At 41.6% G+C, this 26,218-nt stretch overlaps 1 protein-coding gene across 4 annotated transcripts in view; it reads right to left on the reverse strand.

Moving 5' to 3' along the window:
- Positions 1 to 1,816: 1,816 nt before the first annotated feature.
- The window catches only part of C1QTNF7 (C1q and TNF related 7), a 53,555-nt gene continuing 29,153 nt past the window's right edge, over positions 1,817 to 26,218 (reverse strand). For 2 of the 4 annotated variants that reach the window (XM_054632930.2, XM_077177694.1), the window contains exons 2-4: positions 7,755 to 7,954; positions 6,637 to 6,882; positions 1,817 to 5,911 (exon numbers count right to left, since the gene is read on the reverse strand). In XM_054632930.2, the coding sequence (XP_054488905.1) occupies positions 5,280 to 5,911; positions 6,637 to 6,874 (870 nt within the window). In that variant the 5' untranslated portion in view covers positions 6,875 to 6,882; positions 7,755 to 7,954 and the 3' untranslated portion in view covers positions 1,817 to 5,279. The remainder of the gene's footprint in view (positions 5,912 to 6,636; positions 6,883 to 7,754; positions 7,955 to 26,218) is intronic. The other 2 variants (XM_077177696.1, XM_077177695.1) reach the window with 2 other exon arrangements.

The raw sequence follows: 26,218 nt of genomic DNA on the forward strand, positions 1-26,218 counted from the left end.
AAGCTGCTTAAAAACACATTACAATGTCAGCACAATGACTCTGCTCACAGGAGACATCCACAATCTGAACCACAGGTGTTTCCTGGGATGGAGAACAAGTCATTTATCTTGGTCAGCTTTATGAAAAATGGCCAGCCCAATGCCATTGATCCCACTGGGCAGCAAAATGAGTGCTGCACATGAGGTGGTGGTGTGAGCTGTTAGGTGTGACCCTGGCACACTTGGCCATTTATTGCTGTTTTGTCAATGATGGTTAAGGCTGGCTTTTAGAACAGGCAGAGTACATTTGCAGCTTGGAGTGCCCATGGTGCAGGATGCCCCAGAGTGGGCAGTGGCATCATAGGCCCCCAGTTCAGAGTTAAAACATTTTAAAACTCAGCAGGGACAGTGAGCAATGGAGTTATTTCTCTGGCTTTGAGGACAATGTAAGGTTTGTTTTGCCATATACACCTCTTATTGCCTGCCTAGAATCAAAGTCAAAATTTGTAAAATCAACAGAAGGGAAACAGCAAATGTTACCAGCCACACAGAGCATTTACAGAATAAGAGTACATGTTGCTGTGTTCTTAGAGTAGGAATTTAGGTATTGTGTGCAACCCTACAGTGATCCCAGTTTCAGGGAGGTTACAAACAAGAAAGAACAAACTCTGATCATCTTAATTATTTTTAAACTGATCACACCTTACTCCAACACAACAGAAATCTCAAAAACCATTTTTTGTAATTTGTCGCATGCAGTTTAGAAGTCTGTGTTCACACATATTTTCCCTTAGGTAGCAACTTTCATGAATTGATCTGATGTATACAACTAGGACAAAACCAGGTATCAGTAACCAAGGATTTTGTGACAGTATTTTGAAATTTCTTCCTGTGGATGTGAGGAAGAATTATGCCTCTGAAATTCAGAAATGCTGATATAATTTCAGTTGGGATTGTTGACCTAAGGAGTTACAGAAAAATGTATATGACTTCTAAATGCTCCCTGAGCTGAAGTCTAGATAGTTTATGCTGAAAGGACTAATTTGCTTCTTGAAAACATTACTCATTGGTAAAGACAGTGGTGTATTGCTTTTTCAACTCTATTTTTTCCTCTTTACTTTCATGTTTTATTTCTTGGGCGGGACTCATCAGCTACTGAATGACATATCCAAAGCAAGCTCCATTTCCACATACAACTGAAGTTCCTGCTGACCAAACTGCTTAGTGCAGCATTAGTATAATTATTCTGAATATGAATTACCTGCCAATGGGTAAATAAATCAATAAATAAACCAATCAGTGAACACTAATTTGTTCAGTAAGTATCTTGGTGTATGAACAGAACCTAGTGGGTGAGCTGTGGAAGGTAAATAGAGTACTAAATGAAGTGTAACAATTAATGTAACATACTTGGTAGGAAATGAAATAAATTGCTTTCAGTTTTGTATATTTTTGCATATCCTAATAGTACCTAAATGGTGTTAGGTAGATTTAAAAAGATTTGAAGAATGTAGATAATGTTCTCAGCACTGATGTCCATTAGTAAGTATTTCCTCTATATTGTCTCAGCATTGTAAAACATTGAGAACCTATTGCTCCTGAAGAATTTGTATAAAAGCCTAACCATATGAACAGGAATACCAGTAGTCAAAAAATTGAAAGTATTTATTCTATGTGACATACTCATAAAAATTTGAAAATGTAGATAAATGTTTAAATAATTATCTACGCTAAAAATATTCAGCAGTGGAACATGTGACTAACTTCTTCCTTAATGTCACTCCACCAAGTATAAAGAAAGTCTGAAAGAGTAGAAGATTGTGGAGAGCTGTTTTGTTTCAAATAACTTTATTTTTAGTTATTTATCTTTACATACATGTATCCCAAGTAAATATATATATATATATATATATATACTTTTACCTAAGAATCTCGGGAATACTGATGTTCTTAATATTGTTTGATGGTTTCCTGGTGGTTTGAGGCTTGTACAAGTTCTTGCAGCCATGATCAGGAAGCCCAAGAGTTGGTACTGCAGTAAAGGCATGCTTCCTCCTGGCAGTTCCTCCTGGTGACACTTATTTCTGTCTGTGGACTGTAGGCAGAGACTGGATGATAATTTGGTCTGGATGCCTAATTTTATATGTCATTATGGCATGTGTAGAATGACCAATATATTGTGTAGAAATCATTGAATAATTTCAAATTTGATAATCAAGAAATTTTGCTGTTTTGCTCCTACAATGTTTTGAAACCAACCAGACCTCCCCATGTATTGGTGTGAATTGTGAGAAAACATCAGCCCAAGATCTTTGCCATATAAATTCAAATTTAGACAGATAAATACCCCAAATGCAATATCATGTCATCAAAATTGATATATTTTCAAAAACTATACTAGCAATAGCAATGATTTGCTTCAGGATAATGTCTTGAGACCCTTAATGAGGGCAGGAACACATGGTACTTGTATACATATGTCATCCATATGTGTAGTAGAAGTATTCTTCTTGCCAAAAACTATAGAAATAATCCAACAGAATGACTTATTTTTAACTCTTCATGCCAAAATATTAAACTGTTCAAAAAAGTGTAGAATCCAAATGGGAAAACTTTGGGAAATTAATGTTGCTTTTCTATAATTGTACAAACATAAATCTAAAATTGCTAAAAAGAGGAAAGCAGTAACTCTGGGTTTACTTATTCCCATGGTGTCATTTTCAGCATGGGTGTGGTTGAAATACCTCTTTTATATTGGATATAAAATTTTTACAGATTTTTACATGGGAGCACTTTGCTTATAGTTAGGATTGCAACCAACAATATTTCACTATAAAACTGAATGTTTTCTCTGTTTAATTGAGAAAAATTAGTTTTGTCTGAAAATTTCCAGATGTATTATAACTACCATACATTCCTGTGGAGTCTGGAGGAAATCAGTCATACTCTTTCCTTAAGGCTGGGCTTATCAGATTTTCTAATTCTAGTAAAACTAATTTGTTATTCCTAACATAAACTTTATACTGATTCAAATGTCATAAACATATTTCCGTATTTTATAAGATAATAATCTAATTAAAAATTTATTTTAGTTGCTTTTGCTGCATGGTATATATTTTGGGTCCAGTCCTGCATCTGTTGAATTATGCTTCTGGAAGTCATGGGCTGGATATGATCCTTATTTTGTCCTTTGGAATTCAGTGCAGGCAGCACTGGGTAATGCTGATGGTCTTTGTGCCTCAGATAGGCACTGATGGCTGTGAGGCATCACCATCAATCATAATTGTAAATTATGATTGCACTGCATTTTGCACTCTTATTGTCCTTAATTTGCAGATGTATAAATGATTGTACAGCAGGGTGATAAACTGAATCTCCAAGTGTTCTTTTCCATATTTTTCACAGAAAGCAGCCCTTGTGTGACACTAATAAATTAGGTGTCTAGTTAGAAAAATAATCTACTATTGTCTTCTATCAGACATCTCTCACTGTCAAATAAAATAATGGTTGTACAAGCATTGCCAGTTTGATTTGTGGTCAGGCTTTGCACCTGTTCACTGCATAAAGCAGCAGTGCTGCACTCACAGCCATGAATGCTGATGTGGGAGAAGTGAGGGCAAGGGTACTGAGTGCACAGGCTGATGTTCCATACAAAACCTTCCAGCTGGTCCTGCAACCTCAGCAGCATCTTTGTGTCATTTTGTCTGCTTGTAACTTTCTTAATCTGTTGTAACTTTCTTAATCCATCAAATACACAGAAAAAACCTAGAAACTTCTGTCTGCCTTGGTCATAAAACGAGTTCAAGAGTTGTGCAACGCAGATCACTAACATTTAACATGATCTGAATAACTGTTAGAAATAGCAGGTCTCTGTAAATCTGGGATGAAGAAAAGATTGTAAATTATGGAAAGTAAAAGGACCCAATGAAAGATTGCCAGTCTTGACTGGTGTTGAGTGCTGGAGAACTCGTGATGTTCCTAGGTATTTTTACAATGATTGTTGCTGCCACTGGTAAAACAGATTCCTCATTTCCTGTGTGGATTGGTACAGTTTCTCACCAATGGACCTTGCTGTGCTACTGTCTGATAGAGGGAAGTGCCAGGTACTACCAGATATTTTATCTCCAGATGGGTGCAGGTGGTGACTAAATCACCTCTTAACCTCATTGACAAGAAAAGTAAAATGACTTTGTTACATGTCTTGTGTAAGCACCATGAATAGAAGTATAAACATTTTTTTTTCAACTTTCAAGTTTTTGAAACATTTTCAGAAGTAATTGCTTCCTATGTAACCACTATTCATCTCTACTTTTAATTCCATTTATCATACATCCAAAGGGTGGTAGCAACAGCCTACTTTTATTACTTCTATTTAGCTGATAATCCATGAGGTCCCATGTACCTTTTCCAAGTTCATTGATTTGCTGAATGCAGATTTTCATCCTGTGTGTGACCTACATTTATTTCATTGCATTTGGCCATGTTGTAACATAACTTCTGCTTTAATGGTGTTACTCGCTTAATTTCATATCAGTTACTCTGATTAGTGATTACTGACCTGTCATTTTTGGGCATCCACAATTATCTTCAGCAAAAAAGTTTTTTTCCACACTTCTCATAAAGATGATAGCATTTAAAGAATAGCAAAGACACTTAGAATTACACTGAAAATACCCACTGAATATCCGAGTTTCCAGATCTTCCAGCTTTTAATTTCTTTATATGTTTGATAGCTAGTACAAATCTTCCTGTACTTACTGTGAGGTTGGTTAGTTATGAATGCTGTTTGTTGGTGTAAATATCAGATGGGACTCTTCTTAAGACCTGTGAAGTGGCATTCTGAAACAGTCATTCCTATTTTATTCCTCTCCCATCTGTTTTTAATGTATTGCCTGTCTTAAAATGACCAAAGATGATAATGCAGGGAATTTTCAATTTTACTTTAATGTAATATACAAAATAGCCATTCTAAATTGCAAATTAATACATTTTATATAAAGTCCAATGTACAGGATCTTAAAATTGTTTAAATAGTATTATAAATGTAATTTTAGAGAAAAGTCAGTCCTGGAGTGATGCAGTCTTATGTTAATTACAGTTCATTTTGATATCCCTGCTGTTCATTAAAAAAAAATCCATCCTAGATTCTAGAAACATCCTTATGAGTTCAGATTTGGTTCCAATCAAAACAAGAATGAACTCCCAGATTTTTTTTTTTTCATTTCAACTTTGTTTTCCCCACACAGATGAATAAAATCCTTTGCTGGGGCCTCGAGTTTGAATGTCATTTGCCATCTGCTTCAGAGCACATCTTCATCTGATAAAGCATCAAGGTAATCTGTATCAACATATAAGAGAAATCCAGAAAACAAACTGTCTGCCCACGTTGGATCAGAAAAGAGACCATTTTGGTCAGTGTAGAAGATTTCAAGCCATACTTCATCCTCTGGCTGCAGGTAGATCACCGTGGATCCAGAAGCGACGTCGTGGTTGCCGGTGTTGGCGTCGAAAGTCTTGATCCGGTACTTGCCATTGTGAACCAGCCCAATGGCAAGGTGCTTGTTTGCTAAGGTGATATCATAAGAAAAATAATAAATCCCTGGGATGGCACAAATGAACTTCCCTGTGGATGGGTTGTAATGCTCCCCCTCGTTGAAGAGGACTTTATTGAATACAATTGGTAGTCTTTCCTCTGGGTAGCTCGTGGTGATGCCAACAGAAAAGGCAGATTTCAGCACTATCTTTCCACACTTGCAGACCCCTGGTGCTCCTGGCTCTCCTCGGTCTCCTTTATCTCCCTTAGGTCCAGGTGGTCCAGCTGGACCTACGTCACCTTTGGCACCAGTCAATCCTCCAGGTCCTTTCTTACCAGACTCACCTTGGTCTCCTTTCTCTCCAGCTGGTCCTAATGGCCCAGTCTTTCCTCTTAAACCTTCAAAAACATTTTAAGTTAGTTAATCGTTGCACATATCACCTCAGTAAATGATTGTGTGGGCTACTGTGTGTGCCTGAACAAACAAGAAAAACATGGTCAGAATTTCAAAATGCTCTACAAATACTTTCAAAGTTTTCTAGTAAGTTTGCAAAAGGAATGCCACTAATTCCTACTTATCCTCATGTGTCTTGATTACACATTAAAGAATGTTATATGTAATCAATCTATTGCTGCCTGAACTACCAGGCACTACTGATGGCAGGGACAGCAGCATGACCACCTATGTAGTGATACTTGTGCACTAAATATTTCCTAAAAATAGAGCATTTTTAGTGCATACCTAAGCACCTGCTAATCTTTTAAGCCTGGCTAATGGCACAGGTGGGACTATTTATTTGAGACCACGCACACTTCATTTTTTCCAATCTTTTTCTTAGCATCTTTGTGAAGAAAGGTTGTGTATTTACATTTCTTTACACTGATAAATGTGCATATTCTCACTATATTTATATATGCATCACACTTAAACCCACACAGGCACATACACACACTTATCATATATAAATAAATAAATATATGAATATATTATATATATATATACACACACATATAGATACATATATATAGAGATAGAGATAGAGATAGAGATATATGTATGACAGTGATGATGACAGGTCTTGCTTTCTTGTACTACTGTGTTAGTTTACACAAATATTCAATACCTGCACTCCCTTTTTCACCTTTTTCTCCCTTCCTGCCATCTCTACCATCTCTTCCTGGAAGACCAATGCGTCCATGTGGCCCTGGGGATCCGCTGGCTCCAGGGGGGCCAGCAGGGCCTGGCAGACCTGGGATGCTGCAGATATATCTGGTGTAGTAATTTTCTCCTTTGGTCTGGCTTTGAAGAGGTTGTTCACTTGTGTAGATGGCAAAACTTGTAATGTACAGCAGCACAAACATCCTCAGATCTGGAGAAAAAAAATTAGTCAGACACTCTACTCACATGAAAATGGCTCTGAATGTGCAAATAAGTGTGACACTGTGATGCATTATACACAAGTAGAGGTCCAGACCTCAACCTGGAATTTATGCATTACCAAAATCCATGTAGGAGGCAAGGAGGAAAGTCTGTCAGGTTGGAGCTTTTTCTGGGCACTGTACAAGTTGCTGTGTGACTTTCAAATAAGTAGCTGTAGACTGACATAGTGTAGCTGGTGAATATCAGCTTTTTGGCGCCAAATGTTGACACGTGGAAAAATAAACTGGATTTTATCAATGCAAAGACCTTTGCATAGATTATTTTGCCTTTGGTCCCTATATAAGCTTCACAGATAAAAGCCCTCTTGCTGAAGGAGTTAGTCTGTGCTAGAGGCATGTGCCTGTAGTGAGGATAAAGGTTACACCTTCATTTCATTTTGAAATTTGCCCTTATGGTGGCAAATGAATCTCCAGCTTAAACAACTGCAGCAGAAACTTGCTGAAGCTGCAGAAAGGATGGTAGGCAGTTAGAGAGCTCCAGCTTCAGTGCCCCTTGGAAACAGCACAAATAAACACTTCACCCTAATCCTCAGGTGGGACTCGGCAGCTGCCCTGCCCTGCAGGGGATGGTGGGTGTGAATGGGCTGCTAACGTGTTGAGGTTTTTAAGCCTGGCTTGGGCTGTCATATACAATGAACTGTGTCACAGTATCTTGCAAGAAAATTGGTTCAATCCTTATATATGGTATTTGGGTGTTTTCATAAACGATTGGGTGGAAATTGGATTTCTCTGTCCCACTGTATACTGGGATACTAAAGAAAAGTAACTGTAGAAACAGTGACATGATGAGTAATTGCAATACCTGATATACAAATGTGTCTTAAATTTAGTGTTGCATTAGTAGAGAGTCAATCATGGGTCAGGTGAGAACCTACAAGTCAAGCTGTTTTTTCTAGTTCCTTTGCTGTCTTCTCAGAAAATTTGTGTGGGTTTTTTTGTTGGAGCTGTCCATTCTGTCAGAGCTAATTTACAGCATTCGAGGAAATCAGAATCCACAGGTTTCTGTGGGGAGAAAAAGAAAAAATGGAATGGGTGATTGAGAAAAATATCTGTAAAATGCAGTCTATCTTTTTTTTTACAGTGAATCATAGACTCATAGAACCATTAAGGTTGGAAAAGATCTTTATGATAAGATTATCAAGTCCAGCCATCCACCTAACATCACCACCATGTTCATCACTAAATAATGTAAAATCCACACATTCCTTGAACACTTCCAGAGATGGTGACTCCGCTGCTTTCCTGGGCATCCTGTTCCAATGCTACTCAACCCTTTCTGTGAAGACAGATTTCCTGCTACCCAGTCTAACCCTCCAGTGCCACAGTTTGACATTATTTCCTTTCACCCTGTCACTTGTTCCCTGGCAGAAGAGACTGACTCCCACCTGGTTTCCGCCTCCTTTCAGGGAGTTGTAGAACATGATGAGGTCTCCCCCAGACCTCCCTGCTAAACACTCCCAGCTCCCTCAGCTGCTCCTCACAGCACCTGTGCTCCAGGCCCTTCATCAGCCCTGCTGCCCTTCCCTGGACAGGCTCCAGCACCTCAGTGTCTTTCTTGAAGAGGGATTCCAAGGCTGAACACAGGCTTCAAGGTGTGTCCTCACCAGTGCTCAGTACAGGGGGGGACAATCACTGTCCTGGTCCCACTGGCCACATTCTGATACTGCTGGTACAGGCCAGGTGCCATTGGCCTCCTTGGCCACCTGGGCACACACTGGCTCGTGTTCAGTCACTGTCACCAGCACCCCCAGGTCCTTTTCCACTGGGCAACTTTCCAGACACTGTGCCCCAGTCTGTGGCACTGCCTGGGGTTGCAGGACCTGGCACTTGACCTTGTAGAACCTCACACAACCATCCTCAGCCCACTGATCCAGCCTGTCCAGATCCCTCTGAAGAACCTTTTAAGCTAGAAATTGTTGTTCTCCCCTCTGTGATACTGGTTGGCATTAACGGATTTAAAACCACAAGCCATTACATTTTCTTGCAGTTCATGATATTTCAACTGGTATATGGGTGGCATGGTGAGATCTATTCAGCAAAGAAAAGATCAGCATATATGTATATACATGCACGTACACATACGCAGTCTTTATGAAGAATCTTTTATTTTACAGAGTGGGAAATTAGAAAATGTTATAGTTATCAGTGATAATGCAGAAAAAATATGAAAATATTATATTTGGAGGGAAACAAACAATGCTCCAAAATTCTCTTTAGTGATATGCATTTTGCTTTTTATTTTAGACATCTTGCATCAAATTGGCAGAAACTAAACTAATAATTTTGCTGTTATTTTATAAAGCCTTACCATACAGTCAGGCATAGCAGGCTGCACATATGGATTAGCATATGAATGCTGAACATTACAGCAGAGCAGTGAATGATAACTCCAAGGCAGTTGTTAGCTACAAGACAAACTTCACAGTGACGTTTGCTCTGATGTACTACTGAGCAAGCTCAAATAAACCTCATGGATTTTCATGGGACTTAAATCAGGGACAAAAAAGCTCTGTGCAGAGAAAAAAAACTTTAAACACTTAGCCAGGAGGGAACAGCTTGGAGGGACTTCATGCTTAAAGCTGCATATGCATTTTACACAAAGCTGATGGATAAGAAGCAGACATGACCTAAGGATCAAGGACTGGAAAAAAAATCCTGCCCTTTGCCAGATGAAAGTCTGAATCAGTAGGCTGGATATTCCCACACTGTGCTGCCTGTAAGGCAGGCAAAAACTATCTCAACGATTTCTAGTTTTGCCTGTGTTAAGGATATCTTACAAATCAGAGTAAAAACCTTCACACAGCTGCTCCTGTCACTGGCTGGCCAGTACCTTATTGATGTGTGAAGCTGTCTCCAGCTCCCAGACCTCCCCTGCTGTTCTTCTCATGTGCTGCAGGAAATTAATTGGTCTGGGACATGTATTTCTGAATAGACCATGGGAAAAATGTCATTTGGGGAAGGTGAGGGAAATGGGGTTGTTGAGATAGGGATGTGCCTTAGATGGCTGGGGCATTGTGTTTGGAGAACCAGTTTGGGATGGAGAAGGCATAGAGAACAATATACAGAGATTTCATCTACGTGTTGGGGGTCTTAAGGAGTGACAGGGCTGTGTGGATGAATGGTGGGAATGCAGTTAGGCAAACAGAGCTGGGCTTGGGAGAAAATTATGATAATGGTTCAGGTGATGATGTTAACAGACCTGAATTTATTCTTGGGGGGAACACAGAAAGCTGCTTCCAACAGTGGTAGCCAAAAAATGACATTTGGGAAACCATGTATTAAGCCAGAGAATCAGGAATTCTCTTGCCCTTTGAATTCAGACTCTTGGATTTCTTTGTACATAACACTAATCATTTTATAAGGAGGGGGGATGCCTGTCTGTTATTGCAGTCTCTTGGAAAGAGACTCAAAAGGGAATCTCCTCAGACCAAGGAAAGAAGGACAGTGTTGAACCCATGCCCCCTGTTTCCCAGTGAGTGCCCTTAAAAGCATCACTGAAAAGTTAAAGGTGAAAAAGAACATATGAGCATGGCTTTTGAAATTTCAGGTTGACTTAGGAGGCCAAAATCAGAGATTTCAGTTCACAGGGTTTTAAGAAGTTAGAGGGTATAATAGACTTCCCTTGTAGTTAAATATTTGTTCACAGAGAGTTAACTGGGAGGCAGAACGTGAATCATAAATAACACATTGTTCTTGGCTTCTGGTTGTCCTTTTCAAAGATAAAAAACTTTTGTCCATAAACTGGGGTAGGAAACAAAGTCCTTTATATATGCCAAGTGATTTGTCTCCAGAGAAAAACAACATTTGAGGAGTTCAATGTATTTTTCTGAAAACTGAAAGCCAGATTAAGCACATGGTATTCTTCAGAACAATAACAGACATCTTCATCATAGCCACCACCAAAAATAATAATGAAAATGATATAATCTCAGAGTTAGAATAATGTTATTCCACATTTAGGAAATGGCATTTCAGTAAGTTTCAAATCCTCTAGGTAGAGGAAGAATGCACATCAAGGCATTCACTGGAAGATGATGGACGTGCTGATCAGTTCTAGTCATAGAATCATAGGATGGTCTGTGTTGGAAGGGACCTTTAAGATCATCTAGTTCCAGCCTCCCTGCTGTGGGCAGGGACACTTTTCACTAGACAAGTTTTCTCAGAATGGTTTCTGAAACAGATTTTCCAAGTGAGTTCTTAAAGTTATCTCATTCATTTAATACTGGAAAAACATTCAAAAAACTTTTCTGGACCTTGTTGCAGTCTGTTAAGGTGGCAGATCCAAAGAATCAAAAGCAGGTGGCCAGCAGGTCGAGGGAGGTGCTTATGCCTCTCTCCTCCACTCTTGTGAGATCCCATCTGGAATGCTGTGCCCAAATCTGGGGTCTTCAGCGAGGAAGGACATGGACATGCTGGAGCAGGTTCAGAGGAGATCACAAAGACAATCAAAGGTCTGGAGCACCTCTCCTCTGAAACCCACTGAGAGAGTCAGTACTTAAAGGTGGTACTTGTGAGAAAGATGGAGACAGACTGTTTAGTAGGGCCTGTTGCAATAGGACAAGGGGATATGGCATTAAACTAAAATAGGGTAGATTTAAAATAGACAGAAGTTAAAAATTTTTTATCCTGATGATGGCAAAACACTGGAACAGGTTGTCCAGAGAGGTGGTCAATGCCCCATCCCTGAAAACTTTCAAGGCCACGTTGAACAGGGCTCTAAGCAAAGTGATCTAGTTGAAGATGTGCCTGATGATTGCAGGGGGGTTGGACTAAATGGCTTTTAAAGGTCTCTTCCAACACAAACTGTTGTATAATTCTATGATCTCCCTTGAGAACACACTCTGTAAATTAGATCCCCACTGAAGCCATGGCTCAGCAGAGGCTTTTCATCAAGACATTAGGAAATCTCATTTCATTACTGGTATACTCAGAGTATGTCACTAACATTTTTTTAAACTTAGAAATTCAGGGATTGTAAGAAATTCCCAGTTTTGAGACTTTCTGGTATATGATCTAATCTCACTTGTTCAACTATGTAGGGCTAATTCTAAAATTTATTAATTGGCATTGTTTTGAAACAAGCCTAGAAGATTTCCCATGAATCTGTTGTAAATAAAAACTGGGTCAAGTGCCAGTAGCCATTATTCACAAGCTACCCTGGCTGTGTTCTTACTTTTGTCTTGCCTTGCTAGCTTTGAATTCACTTCCAATACGTACACACAGCTGTTTAGGCAGTAAAAGATGTGTTTTAACTTCCTTGTGCACAAAGACATAGATGAGAAATTGTGATACTTGTGGGCCCTTTCTGTCTGCAGCCCTGGCAATGGATTAGTGGTAAAGAGCAAGATGCTCTATATGTCCTTTGGCTTTCCAAATGCAAAGGCCCCAGATACCCCACATAGCTACCAGGAATCCTCACTGTGAGATGCACAGACCTTCCCCAACTCTCCCATCCAGGAGCTGTAGGGTAGGAGAAACAAAGTGAATAAGGAGGTAATAGGTCAGGATGTGAAGCAGAGAGACATCTTCAGCAATTTATTTGAAATCTCACTGGCTGTGCGAGTCTTTTCCCTCTCAAAACATGATCCACAAAAGGCAGCTGTGTCCCCATGCCTGGAGGGTTCAAACCTGCCATTCAATCTGCCAGCACCACTTACCTTTCTATAAGGCCTTAGAAACAGGTGCTTATGGTTTGGCATGCCGCACTCAGCAGTTTCTTTGCTCTGTATGATTTTTATGCCATCAAAATGCGAGTCTTAATGATGGAATTTTTTTCCCATGGATTTTACAATGATCATCCTTCAGTTGGCCACAGCTTTATACACCTCCCAGCTTGTTTTGTGTTATGGGGGCTATGCTGAACTTCCAGAGCTTCACCTGTAACACCACACCTTACTCTAATGAATCAAGACCACAGCTGGCCATTACCACACTGCTTGGGTTACCTACCCAATCCAGCAATCTTCACAGGGCTTTGCACTGTTTTGTTTCCTTTGTGTAAGAAGGGGAAAGTGACCCAAAGTTTTTGAGCAGTTTGAACTTCTGACTCCCAGTACCAGAGCAGCTGATGGTGCCCAAAGGAATCAATCAGCCAGTGGGAAGGACCATTAGCTAAATATTTCTGAGAAAAAAATCCTTAAAGGCCTCATTAGCAGTGCTGACATGTAACAGTCTCACTCAAGTTTGCAGTCAGTCATGTTTGAACAATCTTCTTCATAACTATGTTGAATGTAGTCAGATTCTTCAACCATGTCTCAAGCCTTAAAAATCAAGTGCTTATAATCAAGGCCAGAAGTTTAGGATGCTTGATTTTCAAAGTATGAGAAGAGTGGGAGCAATTTTATTTCTCAGTGTCTGTCTTTAGACATAGTCTCTCCAGGTATTCCCCTTATTTGGAAGGTTGTTTTTCTGAAAAATGCCAGAGAGCTTGGTCAAGGTGTGTATTGGTGAGCTAGCTTGACTCAGCTGGTGGGAATTTTAACAAGAATGCTGGCAGGCAAAGCAGTTTCACTGCTAGCTGTACCAGAACACACAAATAAATGCAACCTGACAGAATTTGTTTTGACAGAAAGCCAAGAAGTGAGGCCAGTTGCTTACAGCTGGCAAGTGACATGGAGACAATAGCATGTTTTCTTGCAGTGTAGAGAAAAATGGCCAGGATTTAACACTGGGAGACTCAGAATACGAGTGTACCTACACCTCAGGTACAGGATTATTTGACATGTATTCTCTATTTCCTTAAAATAAAATAGGAAAAAGAGACAGGAGCCATAATTTAGAAGCTGTATTCAGGGATGACCTAGAATTTGAAGGGTTGGTTATGAATCTGGACTGGAATACAGAATATGGAAGCATGTAGGCATCTAAAGATGTGGATAGATGCCAAGAGCAGTGTGCCCATCTCCTGTGAAAAGTCTTTCAATTCAAGCAGACTTCCTCCTCTTGGCTCCTCTCCAGCCCTTACCAGGAAAATTCCCATCTCCTGTCTTAGATCATTCTGCCTTGCCAACCTTGTGATGATAGACAAGAAATAAAAAACAGGCTGGGTAAACCATGTTGGATGGTCTAGAAAGAGGAAAAACAGGGCAAAAAAATAAAATGTCAAACTGCAAGTCCCATGGGGACAAATAAGAAGAAAAGTCACAGATTCTTGCCACAGGTCATGGGGACAGAGTTCCCCTGCCTCATACCTTGTGCTTGCTTGTGTTCCCACCTGGGCTTTGTGAATATATAGCTGAATATGCTGTAGTCCCTGGGCATGGCTTAATTCTCATGGCCTCAAGGTAAATGTTATTTATTAGATCATGGACACCTCTGGAGATGGATTCTCCTTCACCCAGTTGCTCCCTTGGTATAGCACATGGCACCAAAGAACAGTGTTCACAATTTGAGAGGAAAAATGTGAAGAGAAGAAAGCTTCCAGACCCTCAAAAGGACACTCCTCCCCCAGCACATTGTTTCCTTCTGGAAGTTCATCAAATGATATCACCCTGGCACTGTGCCTTTCTGGGAACTGTGTGGAAAAGTAGGCATCCAGCCAGGGACTGCATTCTACACTGAACTAGGCAGAGACCAAAGGAGCAGTTTAAAGGCTTAGACTGCACTAAGCTGGTTGATTTTTCTGAAGCAAGTTGGGGAAGGTGCCCATAAACTTCTCTGTCAGGGGAGCTGTGCCCTGGGGCAGGGAGCAGCCCTGTTCAGCTGAGTGCCAGTCTCTTGTCCCTGTTCTGCTGTAAATGGAAGAGGATATCTGTCCATGGCTTGACATGTGTAATTTTTTTTCAAAAACCATCATAGTTAAGCTTTTAGGTATACTTGCAACAAACCAAGCTGATCGCTTTTCCATGAGGAAAACTGGAAATTTTTCCTACCTGGGCTGCACAGATGCTCAGGACAGCAGTGTGAGACCCAGGCTGTGCACACCTCACAGTGCTCAATGTGTTAGCAACCTGAGGACACATCAATGCTGGCAGCTTTCTTGCAGGACTACATCCACAGGGCACTGCAGTGCTCCCTGCAAGGTCTCCATCTTCTGACCCTTGGTGTAATGTTGGCTTGGTCAAGAGCAGCAACAACAGAGCTTCAAGAAAGTGAAGTCAAACATGAGAGAGGTGATGGTGAATCTGAATCTCACAGAGGTGTGAGTGGCTGTGTCTCAGCACAAATGATAAATGTGTTTAAAGGTTAGGTTTTACTGTAGATTAGTGGTGCTTGAACTTCTGAAAGCCTGAGGCATTTTGAAATGGCATGAGAGCTTTGAAGCCTCCTGTGCTTTCAGAATGCCACCAACACTGGCTTGTGTCCCCAGCCTCTGGGACTGACAGGCTCTCGTGTCAACCCTGGTGGTCTCCATTTTGCTGCTCTGACTTGTCAGTAAAAACCTGGCTTGAAAATCAGCATACTTTCCTGACTCTGGCTGTTCTGAGAAAAGTCCTGTTCTCGTGGAGAGAGCCTACCTCAAAGCTATTACTTCAACAGTATTACTTCCATATTTATATTGGAACAGAAAAAGGAGAATTTGGCCTGGTCTAGTCACATGTGCAATTGTTATGGTTAGTGTCAGATTCAGGAGATTGGAGCCAGGAAGATATAAAAATAGAATAAAATTTATGTAATGTCTGCTTTTGGGTAATAACAGGTTTTTAAAGAATGCTTCTTCCTGATTAAATCAAACCTTTTATTTTCAGAGGGGTTGACCTTGTTGTGAGACAGAAGGGCATGCACATTAGAAAGACAGCTCTAAACAGTTTGGAGCTGTGAAATAAAATTCCATTTAAATTCAGTATGGTTTGATATTTTCTCACTGAAACAAAGGTTTCTGTTTCCATAGCAAAGCAGAAGGGACAATGCATCCTTGCTCCCAGCTGACCTGCCAGGGGTGCTGTCTGTACCCAAGCCTACCCTTGGTATCTCCAGCACCCAGCTGTACCCAGCACACTCAGGACCTGCACTTCTGCTTCCTGAGGCTGATGTTCTACAGCTCCATATCTTGTGCAGGTTATTGTGCTGGGCAAGGGCTGGCTGTTTCCTGGGGCTGGCAGAGGTGGAACTCACAGGGAACAAGGGTGGCAAGGCAGGATCTCACCAGGCAGAGCCCATCCCCAGCAGGAACAGGGCACCCAAGGCCAGACCAGAAAATCAGCTTGTGGATGGGGGTCAGCTGGGCTAAAATGGGGTCCTGGACCATGGGCTGGGTAATGGGACACCCCAGGAGAGGCTGGCAGGGATTTCAGGGATGTCAGTCCCCACAGGGCTCTGGGAGGCTGCAGGTTCTACTTACTCAAAGAGGAAGAAAGCATTGTGTTCAGTCTACACATATGGAATTAACAGTTTTCAGAACAAGGCTTTCAAAGGTTGTTTAATTCCATATATGGATCTTTATGCCTCTCCCCACTGAGGCATTCACTGAGCCACGTAGACAACCTGTGTCCTTCAGAATTTTGTCTTGCTTTCATCTGTCTCCTAATGAGAACCATTTCAATGTTGGACTGTTTGGATTTGTAGAGTCTCAGTCCAGCTTGTTTAGAGTTTGTTTAGTACATGAATTGCCATGTACTGAGAAGTGACAAGCTTGCTTATTTGAAAAATTTTTTGGAATGTTCTTATAACACATTGTAAAAATCTAAAATCTGTTTTAAGAGCTCTTTCATGTTGAAATAACACTGACAATTTTTTTTTCTCTGTGTTTCTGATTTGGACTATTCAGGCAGGAAGTTTTAAATTTTCAAGTAAAAAGTTTATGAAGAAAATGGAAGTATTATGTCATTTATTTGTTTTCTAATTTGTACAAACTTTGAAAGTGAAACACTTGTGCTGTTCTATAGAACTCTGGAGGGTCTATCCACCTGTTTGGTAACTACTGTAGATTACTATATATCCTAGTCACAGTCTGTCCTGACAGTTCTTTTTGTAAAAAGACTTTAATGAGGAGAGGAGAGGAGAGGAGAGGAGAGGAGAGGAGAGGAGAGGAGAGGAGAGGAGAGGAGAGGAGAGGAGAGGAGAGGAGAGGAGAGGAGAGGAGAGGAGAGGAGAGGAGAGGAGAGGAGAGAGGAGAGAGGTTTGTCTCTATTGTTTGACAGAAATTTTTCTGACACACATTCTCTTAGAAGAATGACAGTTTTTCTTGTGATATAATAACTTCAGTTTGATACACATAATTATTTGTCAGCCTGCTTCTGTATGTACTGAAATCAAATGCAAATCTCTCTTTTATTAATGGCATTTGATTAAATTCACAGAGAGGAAGAAAGAAAACAGAGCACAGAGTTTTCTTTCAGGAGATCTAATTTCTGTTCCTCGATCAGAAATGTCTATTCCATGGCAATTATTTAATCTTACATGATTCTATTTCTTCACCAGTAAAACAACAATATCAAAAACATCAGGGGTAATATTGCTCTGTTAATGTAAAAGCAGGTAATTCCAAAAGCACTTTGCAGATTTTGCTTTTCTTAAGTAATTGTGAAGTGCCATTTTGTATTTCAAATCAATTCTCTCATGGGAGATTAAAATGGATGAAGTCAGCATAATTCTTTCAGTTTTTTTCATTACAGTGCAGATGAGGTCTAGCATCTGATAACCAGTCATTTCTGACAGAAGGGGTTTTCTCACTTAAGTTCTTGCAACAACAATTGGTCTGGTTTCTTTTGAAATCCATCCTGTCTGGGAAGTGTTTGTTTCCTTGGGTTCCTCCAGGGAATAGCACAAAAATCTGCAGCTGTCAGTCAACATGCTACTCTTCAGTAGGAAAGTCTGGCCTTTGTCTGGTAAGGAGCAGGCTTTACTTTGCATGTGGTGGGATGTGATTTCAGCACAGTCTCCATGGGCCATAAGTGGGCATCCCCAGATGGTCTGAAGGTCACAGAGTGTTTAGCAACCAGTTAAATCTCATTTTCACTTTAATTTCCCCTGATCTCAGTCTGTCAACAAGTTCCACCTAACCTTGAATCGCAGAATGTTGGAGTCACCTTCGGCTGTCCCCAGCCCCGCTGCTCTGCCCCTCACTGATTGAGCTGCCAGTAGCAATAGCCCAGCTGGGGCCATCTGACCCCCCAGCAGCCCTGGTGTGCACAGCCAGGAGGGCTCCAGGGGGGCTGAGGGATGCCCTGTGCCTGGGGTACAGCTGGCACATCCTGCCACAGCCTCCCAGAGCTTCCCTTGGGCAAGGAGCAGACGGGACACACAGGTAGCACGGCCACATCCACAGCCTTGGGATGCAGCTGCAGTGCAAATACAACCCCAGGCACTGCTATGTGCTGGGCTATGCCAAAATACATGTATTTGTTACAAAGAGAAGTGATTGTAGAGAATCCTCTTCACAATTCCATAATCAGTGAATAAAATTCTCTGTTATTGTCGTGTCCGGAGTTGTGCTCGAGTTTCTCTCAAGTGTCTCCAGATATAGTTTACAATGATGACAATAAATTCAGTGTTGTTTTGCAGTTGCAATCCCATGGCAGCAGATTGCCATGAGCCTTTTTCCATTTCAAACAGTGACCTTGATTTAAATTTATTTCTTAAGAAATTCTGGCATGTTTGAGACAAACAGTGTGCCAGAATCACTTCTAATGATCTGTCCCCCAGAAATGTCCTTACATAATTGTTAATACAAATAAAATATATATTAAAAAGAGGAGTCATGTAGGGCTTAGAGCATATCAGCTTCAAATTTCCATCAGGGTAAAGGGTTTTGCAATTTCCACTTTAATGGAAACCTACAGAGATTCAGAACATATTGACTTGCAAATAAAGTTGAAATACATAAAACATGGAGAAGCTTTCTCTTGCCTTGGTTAAAATGACCTTTCTTTCTTTCTATTTAAGTTTTATGGCATGGAATCAAGATGTAAAACTGAAAAAAATATTACAATTTAAAATCTTTCAGATCAGTTCAGGCAGACACTTTTCCCTCAGCTGGGGCATATTTTCATCACAGAAAAACAAGTGTTTGTGGACATGTGTGTATGCACACACATATCCTTACATTTACCAGCCAAAGCAGTCCTATTTTCACTTAGCTTTTCTTCAATACCCTGGAGCATGGTGGATACATTTAATGTAAAATATGTTATTAAAGATTTTTTTCTATTTGACTTTGACTGATAGAATTAATTTTCTTTAATTCAGATCTATTCTCTGGTGGCCTAAATTACAATGCACTTAGATTTGTTTCTAGCTGATAAACTGTAACCTGACATGCAATAAGTATTTTGTTGGTTTTATCTTTGTTTTAGTTATCTTCAATGGGCTCTGCAAAAAGTTCTAGTTTGATATTTTTGATTTTGTTTATTGCTTAAATTACCCTGTCTTGGACAGGTATTTGCAGTTGAAAACTCTCTTATGCTCAAAAGTCATGTCTTTCCTGCTTAGAATTCTCCTTTTCTACCTGTGAGGTGCTGTGATTTCTTATGAGTCTTCTATTTTTCCTCTGTCTTTGGAAAAGTTTGGATGTATGTCTGTTCAAATATCTGCATATTTGTACAGACACTGTAAAGTTAAAAAATATAGGTCTCATAAATTTATCAGCTCATGGGAAAGAATATCAAAACACTTCATTTGGAGACAATTTTCTTGGCATGGCTGCTCTTTTATGGTTTTTTATCTATTCTGCTTATTTTGTTAATGCAGGAAACTGGGTCTCTCTGCAGAAGTTCATAAGCCACTGCTGTTTCTTCTCAATAAAATTAATTGGTGTCCCAACTTTTTCTCTTGGGGCAATTAAGAAATCATCTGTAACAGTAATTTCATTCTGTCTCTGGGTTGGGATGCATGTCACCTCTGAAGGACTCTGGTTAATATGATCAGGAGCCCTTCTGGCCCTGCACCCTGGCTGGGGCAGTGTCCTGCTGCAGGCCCTTGCACCACTCCCAGGGATGCTTGCACGAGGTTATCTGCCTGTTCCCCTCCAGCTGAGGCCTTCCAAACTGAGATACTGCTGAGTCCTTGCTTTCTTGTCAGCCTTGCTGGACTCTTCATCCATAAACTTGGAAGGAGCTTAAACTTTGGCTTTTCTCATAACTGGTAAATTTGTAAAATTAATTATTCACAGAATGCATTTGTTTCTCTTAAACCTTTTTGTCCCCATTAAATTGTTTTAACTAATAATTTCATTCAGTTCCTTCTATTTCTTGCTTTAAGAGACAGTGATTAATCTGCTCATTAGTATGTTCTCTTTCTCAGAACAGTAGTAAGATCATGACAGCCACAGCTTTTTCTTTGTTTAGTATTATAAATTTACAATTTAGAACTCTAGTCATTATATGGTCCACCAAATTGTAAGAGCTGTTTTCCTGTGGTGTATTAACATTAGTAAGCAAGATTGTGAATGACACACAAGAGCAGTTTTCATGTTATGTCCTTAGGTCAGCATAAACCCATCATCTCTAACAAAAAGGCTGCAAAAAATGCAGCTGCCTGAATTGTGTCATCTGGCCTCTGCCCACTGCAGCAATTGTCATTCTGCTAGACTTAAAAGCCAAGGAAAATCGTATATATAATGTTTTTCTAGGTGAAATCTGTGGCTCTTATAGGAAGAAAAAAAACCCCTTTGAGTTCATCAAAGCTGCATAAACTGTGTGCTAGCTACAAACAGCTCAAAGGACAGCCTTTCAAATACTCTACAAAACACTGCTTTCATTGGCACACTTTTAACAAAACAATCATGATTTCTTAATACAGATGTGTCTCATTATTATTCAAAACCTGGTTTGTTTATTTATCTGTTTTAACCTCAGACTGTCAGATTGTCCAGGCCCTGGTTTTGCTCCTCAGGAGTAGCCAGCTGTACACAGTGTGTGACTGGTGGCTGCATGTCACAGCCACAGGGCTGGCTGGTTCCAGGGTGGTGACACTGCCATTGCCTTTCAGGGTGGCTTTCCCTCTCCTCCTCCTCCTTCTCCTGCTGTGCTGCCAGCACTGAGCTCCTCTCTCTGTGCTGAGCCCCTGGCACTGCTGAGCTCTCCTACCAGGGGCCCAAAAGTCAAAATCTGTCCTGCTCCCAACAGGCATGTGGGGAAAAGACCCTTTCCCCCTTTGTTCCCTGTCTATTGGGATGTGGATTCCCCTGTGTTTTTTGCTTTAATTGCTAGACATGAGGCTGAAGGTGAGGGGAAAGGACAGACAGCAGCATGGGAAGGAAGCCCAGGAGCAGCCAGGGCCACCTTGGTGCGCTTCTGTTCCTCCAGAACTTTTGTTCTTCCATGCCCATATGGGACAGAAAAAGGCACCTGTCCAAAAAGTTGGAATGTTAGCAGGAAGGTGGCAATGAGAAGGCTCCTTTCCTCTGTGGGATGCTGTAGCTGGCTGAGTTGAAAGATGGTTGGGAAAAGTCCTTAAATGGAAATCTCAGACATGGAACTTGCTTTTCCTGCCAGAAATCTGGCAGAAGTAGAGTGTTTGTTGTGGAGAATGTTGAAGTTGTGGTGAGCCCAGATGTCACAGTCACTTCTCCCTGTTTGGAGCCTGTCTTCAGCCCTTGGCAGGGCTGCAGTAGGCCAGCAGTTACAGAGGAAGAACCTGATGGAAGGCCACAGGATGTAGGGCATAGCCCCAAGCCTCATGCACTGTCACTGCCTCCCCTTCAGCTGTGGCTCCTGAAGATGAGTTCTCTCTTCTAAGCCCTGGAAACTGAGCTGCTGTGCAGATGGTACCACTTGTACAGGAGAAAGCACAGCCAAAACAGCCTCCTCTCCAGAGACCCTTGGCTGTGGAGGGGGCAGCAATGACTCACCCTTGGCTATTAGCAAATACAGTGGGTTTGGCAAAAAAAGGGATCCCATTACCCAAAGGAGTTGTTCTGGTTTGGAGTTTGATCTTGAAGCTGTGGGATCTCTTTTTTCTACAGTTTTTTAGACCTTCCATGTTTCTGCCTTGTTGCTGTGTGCTGCAGGCCCAGAAGCACCAAGAGCTGGGAGCTGCTGGGGCAGCCAAGATCTGTGTGCAGTGGGTGGCACAGACACAACAGCGGGGCTGCTGTTCCCTGAGTGCACATGGGCAGCAGCTCAGCTTGCCTTTGGAATCTGAGAGGGAAAAGTCAACGTAGCAAGAGGTTGTGCAAGTGTCCCTGGGGTGAGCAAACAGGGAGTTTGTGCTCTAGCCTGGAGGAATCTCTGTGTTCCAAGGGTGAGCAGCAGACAGGCTCATCCCAGGAGCAGCAGGACATGGCTGAGGCTCCTCAGCCTCCTCACCTGCAAGGGCAGCTGAAATCACAGGGGCCAGATGGAGGCTTTGTGCTGCATCCCTCTTGCCCATGAACTTGCACCATGTCCCAGACACAGCAGGCAGCCCAGCAATGCTGGGGTCTCTGTCTGACTGTGTGCATGCCTGATTACCATCCTGGTCTAGTCAGAATAGCAGGACAAGGCCAAGGGCACATGAAGTCTGATAAGACCATTTGAAGAGTTACCAATGCTATTCTCTCCATGAAAACAACAGACATTTTTGAAGGGCATCTGTTCCCTTCATTGCTTGCCTCTTGCTATGGCCTGTCTGGTCTTTATCCTGCTGGATAACACAGCTCCAGTATAACAGGGGATTTCATTGCTCATAGTCTTCCTTCATTCTGATTTACTTTTATCACAGGCTAAACTTGTAAACCTTTGACTCCTGTTTACAAATAGACAGACTGGATAATATTAGCAAATATAAACAGTCCTCTCCATGAAAATCCTATTTTAAACACAGATTTTGTAAAGACCAATTTTATCTCTACCATCTGTAGCTAGTTAAAATTCCAATTATTTTTTCTTAAAAAGGATTTGGATAGTAAGCATGAGATACATTAAAACTAACATAAACTGTAGCTTTTTATTAGGAGTTTAGAAAAGAATCTAACCAAGACCTGGGTTATCTGCAACCTTGAAATAGTGCTGAAAAAGCAATGGTGCTTTCAGTTCTCATAGGTGATATTTTTCCTCTTCTTTTAAACTCCATGATATATTTTTCTAACGTTTATCCTCAAACTTGCATTTGTTTATCTTCAAATAATTTGTTAGATGAATGCCAGATCCTTGGTTGACATTTTAATTAATCTAGAATCAGTCAGTTTATTTTTATTTGGCCCTGGAAGCTGGAATAAGGAGTTAAATAAACTAAGGATACAGTCAGTCTGTCAGTGCAAAAACCTGTGTACCAATTTAAAATGTCACTATCCCTCTTCAGTTTGTTGCTGCCATTCTGTCTGTCTGCTGGGGCTCCCCTAGTTTGTAGATCTGCCACTTCCATGAGCTGTTTAACCCATCTGGCACTGCATTAAATCACCAGGATTCTTTGCTGTGTAGGGGAAAGTGGGAGCCAGAAGGGTAAGGGAAGGCTTTCCAGTGGTAGATGACTGACCAAGGCACAGTGCCATGTAACCCTGTAACTCCTGAGCTCCTTGGCCCCAGCAGGATCAGTGGCTGAGCTCTGGGCTTTGCCCTGCTGCAGGCTCACATTCCCCACTGCCCCTCTGCAGGTGTGGCCACCTTGAGCAGGAGATCTCAGGTGGCACCTTCACATGCACCTCATCAGGATTCACCTGATGTATTTGTCAAAGAAAGGTCTAGGATTCTGGCATGGCTGAGGCATCATCCTTTCCTTTTGACCACTTTGCAACTGGGGCAGGTGAAAACGATTTTTATCCATTGCCTTTGTCTGCTGGGTGAATGGGAGCCAAAGAGCTAAAAGCATCCAGATGGGTGCTTGTGCTGGTCTAATTAAATCAGTTTTGAAACATCTCTTTAGGCTGTGGACAGATGTTCTGTTTGTAGAGAGCTGTGCCAGATGAAGATTACAAGCCACACTGCTGGAGGTTGTTGCCCTCACAGCTCTGCTGGCACAGCCATCCCAGATCCTCCTCAGCTTCCACAGGGTGCAGACATGGACTCAGGGCTGGGGACAGGAGAGGTCACTACCTGCCTGCCCACGCTGGCCTCCTGGGCACAGTCAGCTCTGCTGGGCACTCCAAATGCGTCTCTGGCCTCTTTCAGTCAAAATTAGTGCAGTGGGAACAACAGAGCTCTGGTTCATTGTGTCTGTCTGGGAGTGGGGAGCCTGACTAGCCAGGGGACAGTGTGGGAACACAGGGGACAGGCTGGGGTTGGCACAGCTGGATCTGGAGAATGGATTTGCAGCTTTCCTGTGCTGGGATGGGAGCAGGAACCTGTCCCACTGCTGGTGATGGTGCGTGGTCTCTGGGTGGGGAGCTCTGGAGAATGGCAGGGACTCAAAGTCTTTGGACTGCTCATTTACCAAGGTGCTGGCATTGGCTTGAGCTAGAGCTGTGGGGATGCTGAAGGATTGTCAAGGGCAGTCCAATCCAAACACGGAAGCTTTTCTCATCAAGCTGTTTTATTTTTACCAAATGTGTTAATGTGTGTCCAGACAAAGCATGAAACAATGTTGACCAAGTCTGGTGAGCTGCTTAGCTTCACTGGGCCAAAACTATCTCAGCAGATAGTACTGGACTTTCTGTGTAACACAAAGGTCAACTGTGAAAAATAAACACATTTTGTTTATTGCTTTTTGTATCTTAAACTCTATCTGCATTAAGAACTATCATATTTCTTCTCATGACTACTCTCTGTTAGAATGTGTTAGGTTTAAAGCAACTTAAATCCCTTACAAAAGGCGTCTTCCACTAAAATGTAGGAAAAATGTCACTATTGCTTATGGTGCTGTCTGGCTTTCCTTAACTCTGAGAGGCACTTTTTAATTCAGCATATATGGTGCAGTCCTTCCTCACTGCCCTTGCTAGAGAATTATTTCTTTTGATTGTGCTTTTAAAGATCATGGCTATATGCAGAAATCAGTCCCATCTTTTTCAGAAGTGTTTTTTCAGAAGTTAATCAAAAAGATGGCTGAAAACAACCCCAGATCTAAGTCCCATGCCTGATGTCCTCTCTGAGACTTGCTTGTCCTCCCTGAAGGTGTCCAGCCCAGTGGAGCAGCCAGCTCCCTTCTCCAAGGCACCTTGGTTGTGTCCTTCTCCTCAGGAAACAAATTAGTAATATTCTGTGTATTCTGGTTTCTTCCTCAGTCCCCACAGTTTCCTTCCCACTCTCCAAGCAGTGAAGATTTGCCACTTCCATGAGCTGTTTAAGCCATCTGTTCCCTATTCAGTGTTCCCTATTCCATAGAAACACAGCATATAGGTAAGTTGAGAGCAGTCCTGAGAATATCCATTTACTTCTCTCTTTTTCCAGACCACTTCTTACTGCAGCTTTCCAGAGTTTTAGCAGCTCCCAGCCATCCAAGTGAAACAGCAGCAACAGGAGCAGCAAAAGGAAAAGAGGCAAAAGCAGCCCTGACAGGGGCAGGGGCTGTCAGAGCAGGAGCAGGAGCTGTGGCACTGGTGCTGGGTGGTACAGTGGGGCAGAGCCTGGCATTTGATTTTCTACAACCACTAGATGGCACAAAAAATGCTGCTGTAGCATCAGCTTGTTCCTGGAAAATTACTTAAGTGTCAGGCTCATGCTGTGGTTAAAGGGGATTCTTATGTCCCTTTAATTCAGAGGCACATTTTAATGTTTCTCTTAGATGCCAGAATGTATTGGTTGGAGTCATCCTGTTGAGTGGAAATTAATCTTAACAGCAAAATCCAGCTTCAAATATCAAGCACTGCTGGAGTCAGTGCCATTCACAGGTGGAGAGTAGCACAGCAGAAGATGAGGGGAAGGGAGGTTGCTCTGCTAATTGCATTACAGAGCCAGGCACGAAGAAAAATCATCAGTTCTTGTCCTAGGGCTGATAACAATTCTCCTTTTAGCTTTGGGCAAATCACATAATCCTCTTCATTTCTCTATTTCCATATGGAGGGCAATGATTTCCTGCCCTGCAGTGATACCAGAGGAGTTAATTAATACTCATAAAGCACAAACAGAGAGAAGAAAAGCACTTACAACTATTGTAAGCTACTTGCAAGAGAGAGATGTCCTGGCCTGTCCATCCTGCACTGTCCTGCCATTGCTGAGACACTGTGATGGTTATAATATGATGATAGAGTATGGAAAAATATGAAACATAATGAAAGAAATACTTGTGTTTGCAGTGTAATTCATGATGGAAATTTCACATTGAGTGAAAACAGCCTTGCTGCTGCTCTCCAAAGCCCTCTGAGACAAAGAAAGAGCCTGATGCTGAGGGATGGTGACTTGCATGACCTGGCCCCCACCCACAGTCCAGCTTGTCTCCAGCTGAGGGGAAGAATCTGTGGTTCAGTTGTTAATTGGTAATTAAAGCTCCCAGGTACTCAAAGAGCTTTGCAGCCACTGTGAGAGGTGACCAGCTCTG

Source organism: Agelaius phoeniceus, chromosome 4 (genome assembly GCF_051311805.1).
Source record: "Agelaius phoeniceus isolate bAgePho1 chromosome 4, bAgePho1.hap1, whole genome shotgun sequence".
In the NCBI taxonomy this organism is placed as follows: domain Eukaryota; kingdom Metazoa; phylum Chordata; class Aves; order Passeriformes; family Icteridae; genus Agelaius; species Agelaius phoeniceus.